Source organism: Pithys albifrons, chromosome 4, assembly GCF_047495875.1.
Source record: "Pithys albifrons albifrons isolate INPA30051 chromosome 4, PitAlb_v1, whole genome shotgun sequence".
Taxonomy (NCBI): Eukaryota; Metazoa; Chordata; class Aves; order Passeriformes; family Thamnophilidae; genus Pithys; species Pithys albifrons.
In genome coordinates this window covers 71,799,292-71,812,664 of record NC_092461.1, presented here as the reverse complement: position 1 = coordinate 71,812,664, position 13,373 = coordinate 71,799,292, and the positions used below count along the sequence as shown (strand labels likewise).

The window sequence follows — 13,373 nt, the reverse complement described above, 5'->3', positions numbered from 1 at the left end:
GTTAACATAGGCAAAACTGTTTGCTTTGTTTTTCCAGTTCCACTCAATCTGATTTTCAGAAATATCCAGAGCATATGAGCTCTGGTTTTCCAAACTAAACAATATCATAAGGAGTTTTCAGTCAAATCGGTTAAAACTCAGGGGAGTTCTTAACTGATTGCAAAGTCCTGACATGGAAAGCAGCAGGCAGATGTAGTTTTTCTAGTTTATTTGGGGTTTTTTTTCTGGTGATAACTCTGTTTGTATGGGACCCTCGTAGCTAGAGACATGGGGAAAATACAGGAGCCTTTGTTTGTGTCCAGTCCTACCCCTCCCTGTTCCTTAAAACCAGCACAAGAGGTTGAAAAATGAGGACTCTTAGCTGGTGCTCTCACAACTGCTGATGTCTGAAAGTCTTTGGGGTTGTATCTTATGTTGAATCCAGCCTTCTTAAGGGTGTAAGCCAAACTTAGACAGTTCATAACAAACAAGGAAAGCATGATTAATGGTCTTCCATGTGCCTAATTTTTCATGCAAAGAAAATACATGTATTTCTTAAATGTAGGAGCTCATTTAATTTAAAATGCGTTTTATAGAGATATAACAACTACTGTTGAATGCTGTCAGGATGCATGTTGGTTACATAATGTACTACAAAAGCAGCTGGATTTGGCTTTCTGTGAGCAATAGTGCTGCTCTGTAGAAGGTAGTTTTGGCATGCACCTTTGAAATTAATTGAATTCTGCTGCCTAGTGCACCCCTGAGTTTTATATAGAAATAAAAATGCATGCACTATCCTCAGAGGTAATTTTGGCCTCCCTTTGAAAAGTTTCCGTGCTTAACTCTCTCTTTCTGAGCCAATTAAACCAATCTTATAGACAGCAGCCTCCTTCCTCCAGCCCTGCATGACTCATGCTATCGTGGCTGCTCATCTCAGGTACAGAATCTTGTGAAATGCATTTTTGACTATCTAAATGTATGACATACACTGATTTTGCCTTATCTAGTTCAACAGTAATATCTTCTCAAAATGCCAGCAAGTTGGTTATGCAATACTTCCCATCCCTACAGCCCCTACTTCCATAGATTATTTTAATCAAATTGTTTGTTTAGCAGGTTGTTTAATAACCTTATTAAAATAGTTTCTCTGGGCTTCCTCATACCCTAATACTGAATACAGCAATCTGCAGTTACATGTTGGGGTTTTCTTAAAGAGAAAAACTGATGTTTCACTCTTTTATGCCTCCTTAGGACTCTTTTTAAAAAGAATTATAGAAAATGTAATGCTTGCCTTGCCAGTTTCAGTGTTGGTGAAACAGTGTGGAATACGTTGGTTTATTTACTTCTAAGCAGAATTATTTTATTTGTACACACACATATGTTTCTGTCATTGCTCTGTCTGCATTGTAAAATTCAACTTAACTGAGGCAAAACCTCAACTTTGTTTCTTTCTAAGTACAGAAACCACATAGTGCATAGCAGTTAATTCATCTATTCCCCAGTGCAAACCCTATATGCTTTGTTTCAGTCAGGCTTCTCTATTTCGTGGCCCTGTTATCTCCTGAAAATGTACACGAGAAAACTAACAAAACAAAACTTTTTGGTTTTGTTGATACCTTATTTGATAGGAATTCTGCAGATGTTGTGGAGAATAAGCCCTGTCCTGAAGTTTGTAATATAATTTTCAGAACTCTGCTCACTGGTTTGTTATGAACAGATGCCAGTGAGTAACGGAGGGATGTTTTGCAGGTTATGCCTCCTTGTCCAGGATGCCTATGGCATGTTCAGCGAAGTGCAGCTGCAGTCCCTGAGTTCCACAGATGACATTGAGCAGTATTGCAGGAGATGGGAAGGAAAATTCTGCTGCTTAGCTGGAATGAAGATTTTACAAAGAACTACAAGAGGAAGGTGAGAACAATTAATGGAAAATGTATTGGTTGTTGTGGCAGGCACAGGTGATCTGCCTTTTTATTTATTTCTGTGACCAACAGTGTTTGTAACGACTGAACCTGTCTTTATGCAATTAAATGCCCTCATTGCGACTTTTGGGCATCCAGTTGTACTTGAGCCAACCATACTCCAAAATAGCATAAATAAGCTTGTATGGCCAAACATCACAAACAAAGATTTGGGAAGGGCTCTCCCCACATGGACGTGCCCTTCGAGCCTGTGCTGTGGCTTTTTTAGGTGAGGCACAGCAGAACTGGCCCCACCATTTAAGTCCTAAGGTCCATTTGCCACAGCCAAGCAAGCTTGGACAGTGACAGTGAAGTCCTCGGGACTGTCACAGCACCCGATACTAACCAGGGCTGACCCTGCTGAGCATCCGAGATCTGATGGGATTGGATGGCAGGGAGGCATTGAACTGCCAGGGGACGGTCCCTACCGAGACTCAAGCTCAGGACCTTGGGATTCAGAGTCCAGAGTGCTCTCCTTTACACCACGGGACTGCCCTGCATAAACAAGCTAATGCACAAGTATACACTTAGCATGGAAAGGAATGACTGTATGCGTTATTTCATAAAATATGAGTGTTTTCTTCTTCAGTAGATTCAGAGACTTAAAAACAGTAGTTCACCTCCCTCTTGATGAAGAACTTTTTACTGCAGTAAGTTTTTCTACAGTGATGCCCAGTATGGGTTGAAGTTTCAAGCACAGACTTTCTCTGACTATATGAGAGCTTAATTCTGTTAAGTCTGTATGGTCTTAGAACCACAGTTTAAGTTTCTTTAAAAAAAATTCTTATTTTGCAATAAGAATGTTCACAGGTTTATTAAAAAATCCCCCCAGGTAAATAACAAATTGACTTATGGTACCTCTCAGATTTTGCTTACTCTGTGTTGCCTTGTACATTCTTCAAATAAAATAAAATAACTTTCGTAAAGAAAAAGAAATTAAGTAGATCTTACAGAGTATCTTTCTAAGGAAAATGATACAGTGTTCTCATGGGGACCTATAGAAATATAATTAGATTGGTTCAGTTCTCATCATGATTTATTTGTACAAGCCTCCGATCTAGATAAGCCTTTGCTATTAGAATGGCTATGATATTTCTGCTGACACTTTTTTTCCTGTTCAAAAATGCTGTTTCATCAAAACCAGAATGTTTCATGGAAACATTATCTATTTTGGAGACAACATTGTTGGGAAGAATTTTTCAGGTCCAGAGGGAGTGAATATTCTTTCTCCCATTCTCATTTCATAAAAACTTTGAGAAAGTCTCATTTTTGTTTCATACTGAAACAAAAACAAATTTCAAAGTCTTGAAATGTTTAACAAAATGGAATTGTTGTTTTCCAGCCAGCCCTATTCAGTATGCTTTTCTTTTTATGTACTTGCAGTGTTAATTTTCAGATCCTTTGGATTTCAAGCCTACTTGCATTTTTATGGATCTTTAATAACAAACACGTCTTCTTATTTAATTATTTTGTTGGCTTTTTTTTCAAGTTACATTTTTTCCAAACAAATTAAATAATGGCTTTGGAATTCTGGATACAAATGAAGTTTTACAACTGGCTGCTGGTGCTTCCAGTACTCTGCCTAGCTAATAAGAGACAGACTTTTTCTAATGTAAATTCTGTTTCAAAGCAGTAACTTACTTCTGGCTATTCTGAGGATGATTAGAAGACACACTGCTGAACATGCTGGTGGCTCAGCTGGATCTGTGCTGGTGGTAACCCTGCTAGGGAACATTAAAAGAAAATGGCTAGTGTAGCTTCAGGGACAGTGCAGTGGTTAAAACGTGATTTCATTGTACAAGATGGGTGGGTGGGGGAATTGTTCAGGGATTTATTTTTTTCTTAATTGTTTTAGCCTTAGTTCTGCTTTATAACTTTTTATTACTTTTAAGGGTTTGGGACACATTCTAGGTGTGATGGAAACCACAGTAAAGCCATAGCTGAAATGAATATGAGGCAGTACTTACTTGCAGGGAGCATAATTAAGCTGTAGAACTCATTGCCAGTGGATAAATGGTTTTCCAGAGCCAGTGGTATATCCGAGCACATGATGGGATATGCCTGTGAGTGCCCAACCTTGGCTTGCAGCACATGAGTGAATAACTATGTAGTCTCCCCTGCAAGAAAGACTGCTGCCTTTTTTTTTTTAAAACACCAATTACTTTTTGGAAGGAGATGACTTTTAAACTGTTTGTTTCCTGGAGTCTGACAGTGGCCTTTAAAATGGATAAAAGGGAATACAATGTAGGAAATATGAGGGGAAAGTAATGACTTTTTTCCTTGTGCCTTTGAAGCACATGATCTGGAGAAAGCCAGGAATGGCTAAGATCCCATATGTGCATGTTGTCCCACAGTCACATGGATTGTAATCAGAGACACTTCTTCCTCCGTCCCTCTGTGAGACAGAGGAGATTTGCTAATAGATACGAGAGGTTCTCAAGCATTTTGCATTAATGGACCACTGCTATTGTTCAAAATATTTTCCAGATCATCCATCCTCATGATCAAATATCTACTTTAAAGTACTATTTAACATCATTCCAGTAAATGCAATTTTAAAAATTGCTGTTGTAAGCTGAAGTTGCATTTCAAGGACTAAAAACCTATAAACCTGTAATAAAGGGTATTTTACATGAAGGCAAACACCTAACTGTAGGCGTTACTTGCTCTTTGGAATGGACCTGTACTGTTAAGATGTGCTGAAGAAACTAAACCCATTCCTCCTCTATTAAGAAAACACTTGTGTTCCAAAAGAGAAATGGGATAAAAACTTACACAACCATGTCTTGTCTTGACAAAGATCAGCCCTGTGAAAAATTAGTGATCTTGCATTGAGAGAAACACTGTTGATGTTGAATATCAATTTTGAATGCTTCTATGCTCTAACTAGGACCAGGGTCTCATAATAGGTCATTTGAAGGTCTTTCATTGATTTAGGTAGTTTTCAGAATAAGTCCCATACCCCGCATAAAACATATTCCTCCAAACCATCTCTGCAAGAAATCCTTCCCTTTGCAGTCCAGTAAAGGAAGTGGTGTTTCCCTTTGCAGTCCAGTTTCTGGCAATCCTGGATAATAGATGGACATTGCTGAATCATGGCAGAGTTGCCATGGCTTGCTCAGTGTCTGATTTCCAGCAGCTCTTCTACTCTGTTCATAAGGCTGTTGGATAGGGTAGGAAACAGTATTGTAGCAGCTGAATTAACTTACGAGGTTCAATATCTGTTTTCTGGCACCTTTTCTCTTCACCCTCTCATTCATATTTGTCTCCTAGCCTTTCCCGAGTCTATTGCCTGAACTGCATGCTTAGTATCAGCAAAAAAGAATAAAAAAGTTGCAGTGGTTTAAAGGGAAAAGACTGAAGAATGTCCATTGATGTGCCACTGGTGGTGTTGGCTCCTTAGAGACTTACGTTCTCACTCTTGTCCTTCCATTACTGCATGTGTCGCTCTTAAATTCACCCCTTTGAGAAAGAGGAAGTGAAATTTTGAGGGTGTGCTGCTAGACACAGGAATTTTGGTTAGGAATCCATATGCAGTACAGCTAACATGTAACCCCCTGGTTAATAGATCCCAGGCATGGTTCAGGTATGTCTGGTATAACCAGTAACTAAACGGATGCAATTAGGTGCAGGGACTGAGCACTCACTAAAATGCCTCAGGAGTAAATAACCTATAAATTGTCATAGTTGCTGCTTCCTACCAGAAGCTAATTTCGATGAGGTGGGATAAACTTTCTAGTTAGATAAGTCTCTTTATCAACAAATACTATTAATTTGATGGTTTTTAGGCCTGACTAGAGTTTGACACAGAATAATAAATTGGGTTTTGACAATTTGTGTAATTTCACCTGATTTTCCAAGCATTGAGTCATTACACTGCAAAGTATAGCACATATGCTTGCTTCTTCTACTTATGCTTTCTTATATGTTGGAAATATGAAAAGTTTCAGTGGAAAAGAAAGATGACACCAATTTATAAGTGGAGGAAGGAGGAAGTACACCATGTGGCAGTATAAATTTTGTCCCTAAATTCAAAAAATGCTTAATAAGCCTCAAAAGAAGAGGCAACTGTTGCATGGGTAGTGCTAAAATCCACAGATAAGTTGGATAGGCTAAACCTCTTTGAAGGATACATCAACTCATAAGCTTTGGCATTTGAGCCAACATTTAATTCATAGCAGACTGTACTATCTGGTGGGTTTTTCTCTAAAGCAGGCTCTCAACAGAGTTCATCAACCAGTGTTATGTTTTTCCAGGGAATTTCTGTGTTTTCAAATGAGGTTGGCTTCTGTTGTTTGTCATTTTAAACTTTCAAATGTTAGGCACTGAAATGTGAAATTTCCCTGTATGTCTGTAGTGGTCATTATTGTGCCCAAGGGTTTTCATTGATTTTTTTTCCTTTTAATTTAAGTTCCATACTTCTTTGGCCTTTATTCTTTTTCCCTCTACTCTTCACTGTGTACTCTCTCTTCATTTTGCTTTGCCCTCAGATGAGAGGACCACTGCTGAGACACAAGTAAGTATTTCAACTGCTAGACATTGACAGGAAGTGTAAGAGTGAGAACTCTCCACAGAGCAAAAAGGTCATAACTTCCTTCCTTTGGTTTTCCCTCCTCCAAAAAGACTGCCATCTAAAAGAGCCACCCACGTCTTTGAGGTTTTGAGGTCCTCAAACACTTCAGTAATTGCTGTGGTTAAAAGTTGAGTTCCACTTAAAGCATAATTTCAGTAATCACACTGAAGTTTTGAATATTTGCATTCCTTTTTTATTAATTCCTATGATTGCTTGTGTATCAGAAATGAACTTCTTCTGAAGATTTCTATTCTTTAATAAGCATGGACTTCTGCTTGTTTCTTCAGTGCTTCTGTCATTAATCTGTTTAGTAGCCAGCACTGGAGGATAACACATATACATATCCATCTTGAATCAAAAGTACTCTTATGATATAATTTCAGTGGTTTAGTATGTGTAATTTCTAATGTACTAGAGAAAAGTGAGTTATTAAAGTGTGTAAATTCTTCAACAAAATAATCTCATATATGTAAACAAAACTTGGGGAAAAAAAGGTCAGCAGCCCTTCCTCCCTGTTTGTGTTTTGACTGAGATGCTGGTTTAGTAGGCTCAGATTCGTACTTTATGATTTTGTTTCTTTTATTACTGAAGTCTGAGAAAATATGGTGTTGCATAGTTTGTGCACTGCCAGATCTGAGTAGGTCAGTTAAAGGGAGAGCCAGCCTACAGTGTGAGCTTTATACTTTGATTATTTCTTCCTTGAAAGATGAAACTTACGCTGTTTAGGTGATTATTTAGGAATTTTCTTAGTTTTGGACAGAGGGCTAGGAATTGCTTTGAGTTCTTAATAATTGAGACTGACACTGCCAAAGAAAACTGTTTTGTTTTAGACTAAAATTGTGAGAAGTAGGAAGGAGGAGGGAGAAAAGAGCCAAGTCTTGCATCCTCAGAGTAAAGCTGTGGAAGATGTTGGAAGAGAATACTATCATCTTCGTGTTCCCGGATGTAAACCTTACATAGTATTTCTTCTTTTCCTACTTGTGTGCCTTGTTTTCTTTTTACTTTCTTTGGCATTGCAATTTTTTTCTCCCTCTGTCATAATTTTCCCCTGAGCCTGTGTTATGATTATTAAAGTTGAGAAATCCCCCAACTTACAAGCTGTATGTTAAAAGGTGAATTAGGCATGGCACACACAAAGTTCCTGGACTGGAACTGTAGCTGAAACTACATGCTTGTGAGAGAAATAAACAAAATCTCCTTATTAAGTCATAAAGGAAGTTGTCACATCAGGCTCAGTGACATACAGCTTTGAAAAATTAAAATTTGGTGTTGATTTTTGTAGTACAGCTTGTATCATGAAATGAATGGAATTTCCACAGGATCAGAGAGGTGTTGATAGCATAAGTATTGGTGTGTCAGGTTCCTGGATGTTGAGATATAATTACATCAGCTTTGCTCTTAGTTGTGTATTTTTACCAAGAATCATAGAGCAAACAGGTGTATGTATGTATGCACATGCAAACCTATGACTTTGACTTTGCAATGAAGGGCAAAACAAGCCAGGCAGGTTAGAAGCAGAAGGTGACTTCTGTCACCTATTGAGCTGTGAAACTGAGAAGGAAGGTGGTTAGGTGAGCAAACTAAAGCAAGTTCTTCTGTGCAGAGAAGCACAGTCATCATCCGTGGTGAGAATCCTGGTGAGGGAAAAGTAAATGCTATTTTATTTGTATCACTCCTATCTTCCAGTGATTTTTCTGTGGAGTAGTTCAACATGATTCATTAAATAGGTCAGGATTAATTTCTGCAAGTGTTGCACATACATTTTGCATTTTTTCAGTCACGTATTTAGCCTGTTTAACAGTATTAAATGTTTTAAATTCTCTGACTGCTGTCTTGATACTCAGCAGGCAGTTTGCATTTATGGGTACAGCGAAAAGATGTACTGAAGTTTACCAAGGAAAGTTTAAGTTGAGAGAGATGCCTTTTGAGGACATTGGATAATAAAAATAATTAAGGACACAAATTTTTTTTTTCATATTATATATATATATACACAAACATATATAAAAATGTCATTGTGTATAAGCAAAGCTTGAAGATGTGGGTTTACAGAAGAGAGGTATACCTGCCTCTTGTAAGTCCATATTTCTGTGGAAATCTATACTATAACACTCCACTGGAGTTACTGGTGGTCTTAATTGTGTTGGTGTTAAACAGTAGACATACACATATTTAGGATGGGACAAAAATTTTTTACCCAACATAGATTAAAGTCTGACATGGAAAGTAGAGAGTTGTCATTTAGAATCTGATAGATGATTTTTGTCCTTCTCCTGGTATGGCTCAGTCTTTTTTTTCTTTTTTTTCCAAGAACAGTTATAGGGTACTACAGTAGAGTCCAAGTCTCTGAAGTAAAACAAAAAGTTATTCAAAATATTTTACATGTTCTTTTTTCTTCTTGATCCTTGAGCCTGTTTATTCTCACTTCTTTTTCTGCATTTCCTTTCTTAGAAATGTGTCTCGTAGTGATTAAAACAATGTTTTTAAGAAAGCAATGAGTAATTACACTCACAGAGCAAAATTTTAACATTTTTATTTTGCCTTCTGTAGCCAGACATGCTCTTTCTGCACATGGGCGCTAAGCATGTCCCTTCACTGTAGCACAGAGGCAGCTGTTCATCTCTTGTCCTGACTCTCTAGCTGAAGAAGGGTACACATATTGGATAAAATACACCCATTGTTCTAACCAGATTGAAATGGGATTTGGGTGTTGCTTGGCCAATAAAAGAGAACGGATTTTATTCTTTCTGTGAGGATAGTGATTTTCTGCAGAAGAGGACACAATGTCTTTGTCATTTCACCACTGTCAGTGCCCCCACCTCATTCCCCCTTCTGCTAAGTCAAAGTCCGTAAGTGTAAAGAGAGAGTTAACTTTCTTGGAGGCATATAAGTGGATGGAGCAAGAGGCGAGCTCCTCATCAGGAGCTCTAATTGATGGAGCGACAGCTTCAGGAGAGAACATCTCAGCTGGTAGACAAGGATCCCAGCTGGATGGGATTTGGAACTTGCAAATCCTTTGGTTGGCAACGTTCCTGCCCTTGGTCAGACTGGTGTCAAAGAAATGATGGGGCCAAGATATTCAGAAGGCATTCCCCACACAGCACTGACCCTCTGCCTACTTGTAAACAAATACTACCATTTATTAATAAGTGCTCCTAGTTCAAGCAGTAGATGGCCTTCTCCAAAAGGACACAAGGAGTAGAGGAAAATGTACCACATGTCTTAGATTTTCTGACATGCAATAACAGTTGGAAGAGAGCTAAAGAAGAAAGGACAACTTCATGTCCCTTTTGAACGCTTAAAAATGCATATGAGGGATCAATATAGGGTCTGTGTGAAGATGCGCACATGCAAAAACATAGCTTAGTTGATCTAAGTTGATAATATGCGATCTCTGTACACACACAAAGTTTATGGTACGTTCATATCTGTGCTCTGCCCTCGAGCTGTGGGCCCTGTGAGGAAGACCACTTATGTAACTGCCTGAGTGGTACAGGAGGCTGTGCTCTCTTTCGTAACTCTCCTTTTCCGTCTCCCAATTAGCAAGACCAGTTTGTTCCTCTGAGCATTGACCCTTTTTGTGTCTGTAGAGAGAATACAATTATGTACAATACAAAACAGAAAATTTTGCCCCAGTCAAGGATTCAAGAAGTGGTCAATTTGCTGTAAAGTCTCTTTAATACCTAAGAAATGTTGCTTTGTGTATTGTAATGCTCTGTTAAAAAAAAAAAAGCCAAACAAACAAAAACACAAAACACAACAAAAACCACCCCAGTCTCTGAGCTCAGCATTCTCCTTTTACAGCCTCAGGGATGATGCCATGTAAGTCAGGAAATTCATTTCTGTAAAAGAGCAACACATTTGTGTTTCTGGTCTGTTCCTTAGTGTGGAGAATGTAACTAGAAGTAGCAACATCATCTGTTTAATCTGCCGGTTTGGTACTGAATTATGAGTTGTGAACCATAAGTTCTGTTTCCACAAGATCTGCTTTGAGATTTACATCCATAAAACTTCTTGCAGTGCTGGTTCAAAGGCATCACTGAACCACAGACAATACCTGGTTCTTCATGAAAAAGAGTGGTAAGAGGTTCACTGTCTGTAGACAGCCAAAGTCTATAAGTGCTTAAAGATCTAGGGAAATGCAGAAATAAGTAAGCTTAAGCTGAAGTGTGTTATGGTCAATAAGATACGGACAGTTTATTGTGAACAGTATCCAAGTAATATACTCTTAGGATACTTAAGGGGCTGAGTTTATGCAAAACGTGGGAGGGCCTATGTTACCTAAGGTATGTCAGTCATGGGCAGAGCAGGTAACTAGAGCTAATCCATTACTCATGAACACAACCAAAGGAGAACAATAGATGTTGCAACACAGCTTTCAGTACAGAGCAGGGAATACACAGAAACTGAAAATCTTGTCAAATACAAAGTGTCTGCAGACTGGATTAGGTCTTATCAGCCCGGGTAGGCTTTCTGCAGTTAGGTATTCCAACAGAAGTGAGCCAAAAGCAGAACTTTAAAAGGAGACTTCTGTAACCCCTTGAAGAGAAGCAGCATAGTGCCATGTGCTTCAGCCCTGTACCAGACCACGTAGCTTTCTTCTAAACAGTTGGGTTTAGCAGCTAATATTACTTTTAGCAAGCTTTAGACTTCATTTTTAAGAGCCGTTTCAGAAATACCAGGGTTTTTAATTGGAGGAAAAACTTATTCTTGGAGACAGTGAGATTAAAATCCAGATCTCAGTGTTTCAACTACACAGAACAGAGAACAGGGACAAGATAACTTGGAGTTTTAACTAAAAAATGCATGCCTCTTCAAGTTGGTTATCTGTAGCTATTTCGCCTCCCTCAGCTCTTTTCCTGGCCTCTCCCTCAGATGTTCCTGCCTGTCCAGCATGGATGCTCCATCACCTCATAAGGCAGCCACTGAACTGCTGCAAAATACATCTTTGTTTCCTAAAGAGTCGGCAACATCTTATCTTAATGTGCTGGGCTGTTAATTTTATGTTTGTTTTTAAATCAAAAGTGTGAATCTTGCAAAATAAGTAAATACAAATCATAACTAAATGAACAACTGTGTAGGAAGGGGATGGTCCTCTGCAGTGTACTTAAGATCACAAAATCTTGCCTGTTTCTCTGTATCTGATAATTAGTGACTTTCCTGAAAGCAGTTACAATCAGCTGTTAGCAACAAAATCAAGAAATGAAAATGTTAGAAGCAAAACTCTTTTATTAAAAGTTAAATAGGTAAAAGCTATTTTTTAAAAGAAGTTGTACTGGTGTCTGTGTCCCTTCCAAGCAGGCATTTACCCCAGTTCCCCTGAATATTACCATATAGCTAGCTGTTTGTGGCAAAGGATTAAATACGACTTTCTGGTCACTGGATGTGACACATCCCTTCCCTCCCTCTCCACCCTGCAGCAGAAATGATGGAGATTTCATTAGACCAAATCAAAACCAGCTTCCAGAAAACAAATATGATTTTAAATTGTTTTCATAATCTTGCAATGGTTTAAATTACATTTCTTAATGAATCTTTTGAATATAACATGTAACACTGAAAAATATTTTAAACCTGGTTTTATTGGTCTCTTCGAAGGGCATTAGGACTTTTTAGTCTGATAGACAGCCTGTGGCCTCCAGTCGTGCCTGTAAAAGTTCCAGGACAAAGTCAAGATTCTGAAAAGGTAAGTTTTGTTATTATTGATATGAATTTTTCACCCACAACTAGTATTTTTGTTGGTGGTATAATCATGCTTACTTTGGGAAACAAGAGGGTTTTTTCCCTCTCTTTATCTTCCAAGTTTTGTTTTACTGATTCAGACAACCTCCCAGCAGGCTAACTTGAAGCCCTCTGGATCAGCAGCATCTCTCAAAAATTATGCTTTTAGCCCCTTATTAATCCTCTAGAGCTAGAATGATAAGATGTCCAGACAAGTTCTTCCTCGTTTCTCCTTGCAGGAGGAAAGAGATAGTAGGTAGCATGGAGCCAGCTGAGAAATACAAGGATACCAACTCGTTCGTTAGAGGCACTTTTTAGCCTTAGATTCAAAATCACTTTTCTGAAAATTGACTTGTGAAGACAGACTGACTGCTGGAAGCGGTTTTGTACTAGTTTAGATGACTTTGATACTTGTTTCATATTTGGTCAGTCAAAAGATGAACACAAAAGTAATTACTAAAAAGTAATGAACGTGTCTGTGATTTTAGGGGGTGTGGAGGTATAAAAATGGATTTGAAGTATATTACTATATATTTGCAAAGCTAAAATTGCATCTGTAATTTTCCTTTAATTAGCTTTTATCTTTGCAAAGGAGTTTTGTCATATCAAGTTTCATTTTGGTAATATGAGATCAGTTGAGAAGCTTCAGGGTAGCCAGGTGCTTGTGCTTGCTTGTTGTTCTTGTAAAGGCTGTTCTTTGGGGAAGAAGTTTGTGGTATTAAAAATTTGGTTTAGTCCATAGAGGAGTCAATTGGGGTGTAAGTTCTAGAGAAAAAAGAAAAAGCTGGAAATAAACAAATTTCAAAACTGGGGAACATTAAAGATGTATATGACTGGTTATTTCTAAAGTCTAAGAATCCTTTCTCTCTGATGGATGTAGAGTGTTCTTTACATTGTCAGAGGGTTCTATTGAAGAATAAAAAGTTCAGACCTTAGTTATATATAAAATGAAGACTGAAACTGAGGGAAATAGCTGTGCTCTCCTTAACTCTCCCTTTCATCTAGACATTATGTCCCAGAGAAATGGATGCTTTTGCGCATTAGTGTGGGCAATAGAATGGGAATATCCATGGCTGGAGAAAGCTCTTTAATGTTGTTTAGGGTTGTTACGACTTTCATTTTTGCTATTTTATTAGCAATCT

General features: G+C 38.2%; 1 protein-coding gene across 1 annotated transcript in view; it reads left to right on the top strand.

The window, feature by feature from the left end:
• SPIDR (scaffold protein involved in DNA repair) overlaps positions 1 to 13,373 on the top strand; it is a 198,574-nt gene that overhangs the window by 167,748 nt on the left and 17,453 nt on the right. The window contains exons 11-12 of the mRNA XM_071554566.1: positions 1,729 to 1,887; positions 12,109 to 12,196. Coding sequence (XP_071410667.1) covers positions 1,729 to 1,887; positions 12,109 to 12,196 — 247 coding nt within the window. The remainder of the gene's footprint in view (positions 1 to 1,728; positions 1,888 to 12,108; positions 12,197 to 13,373) is intronic.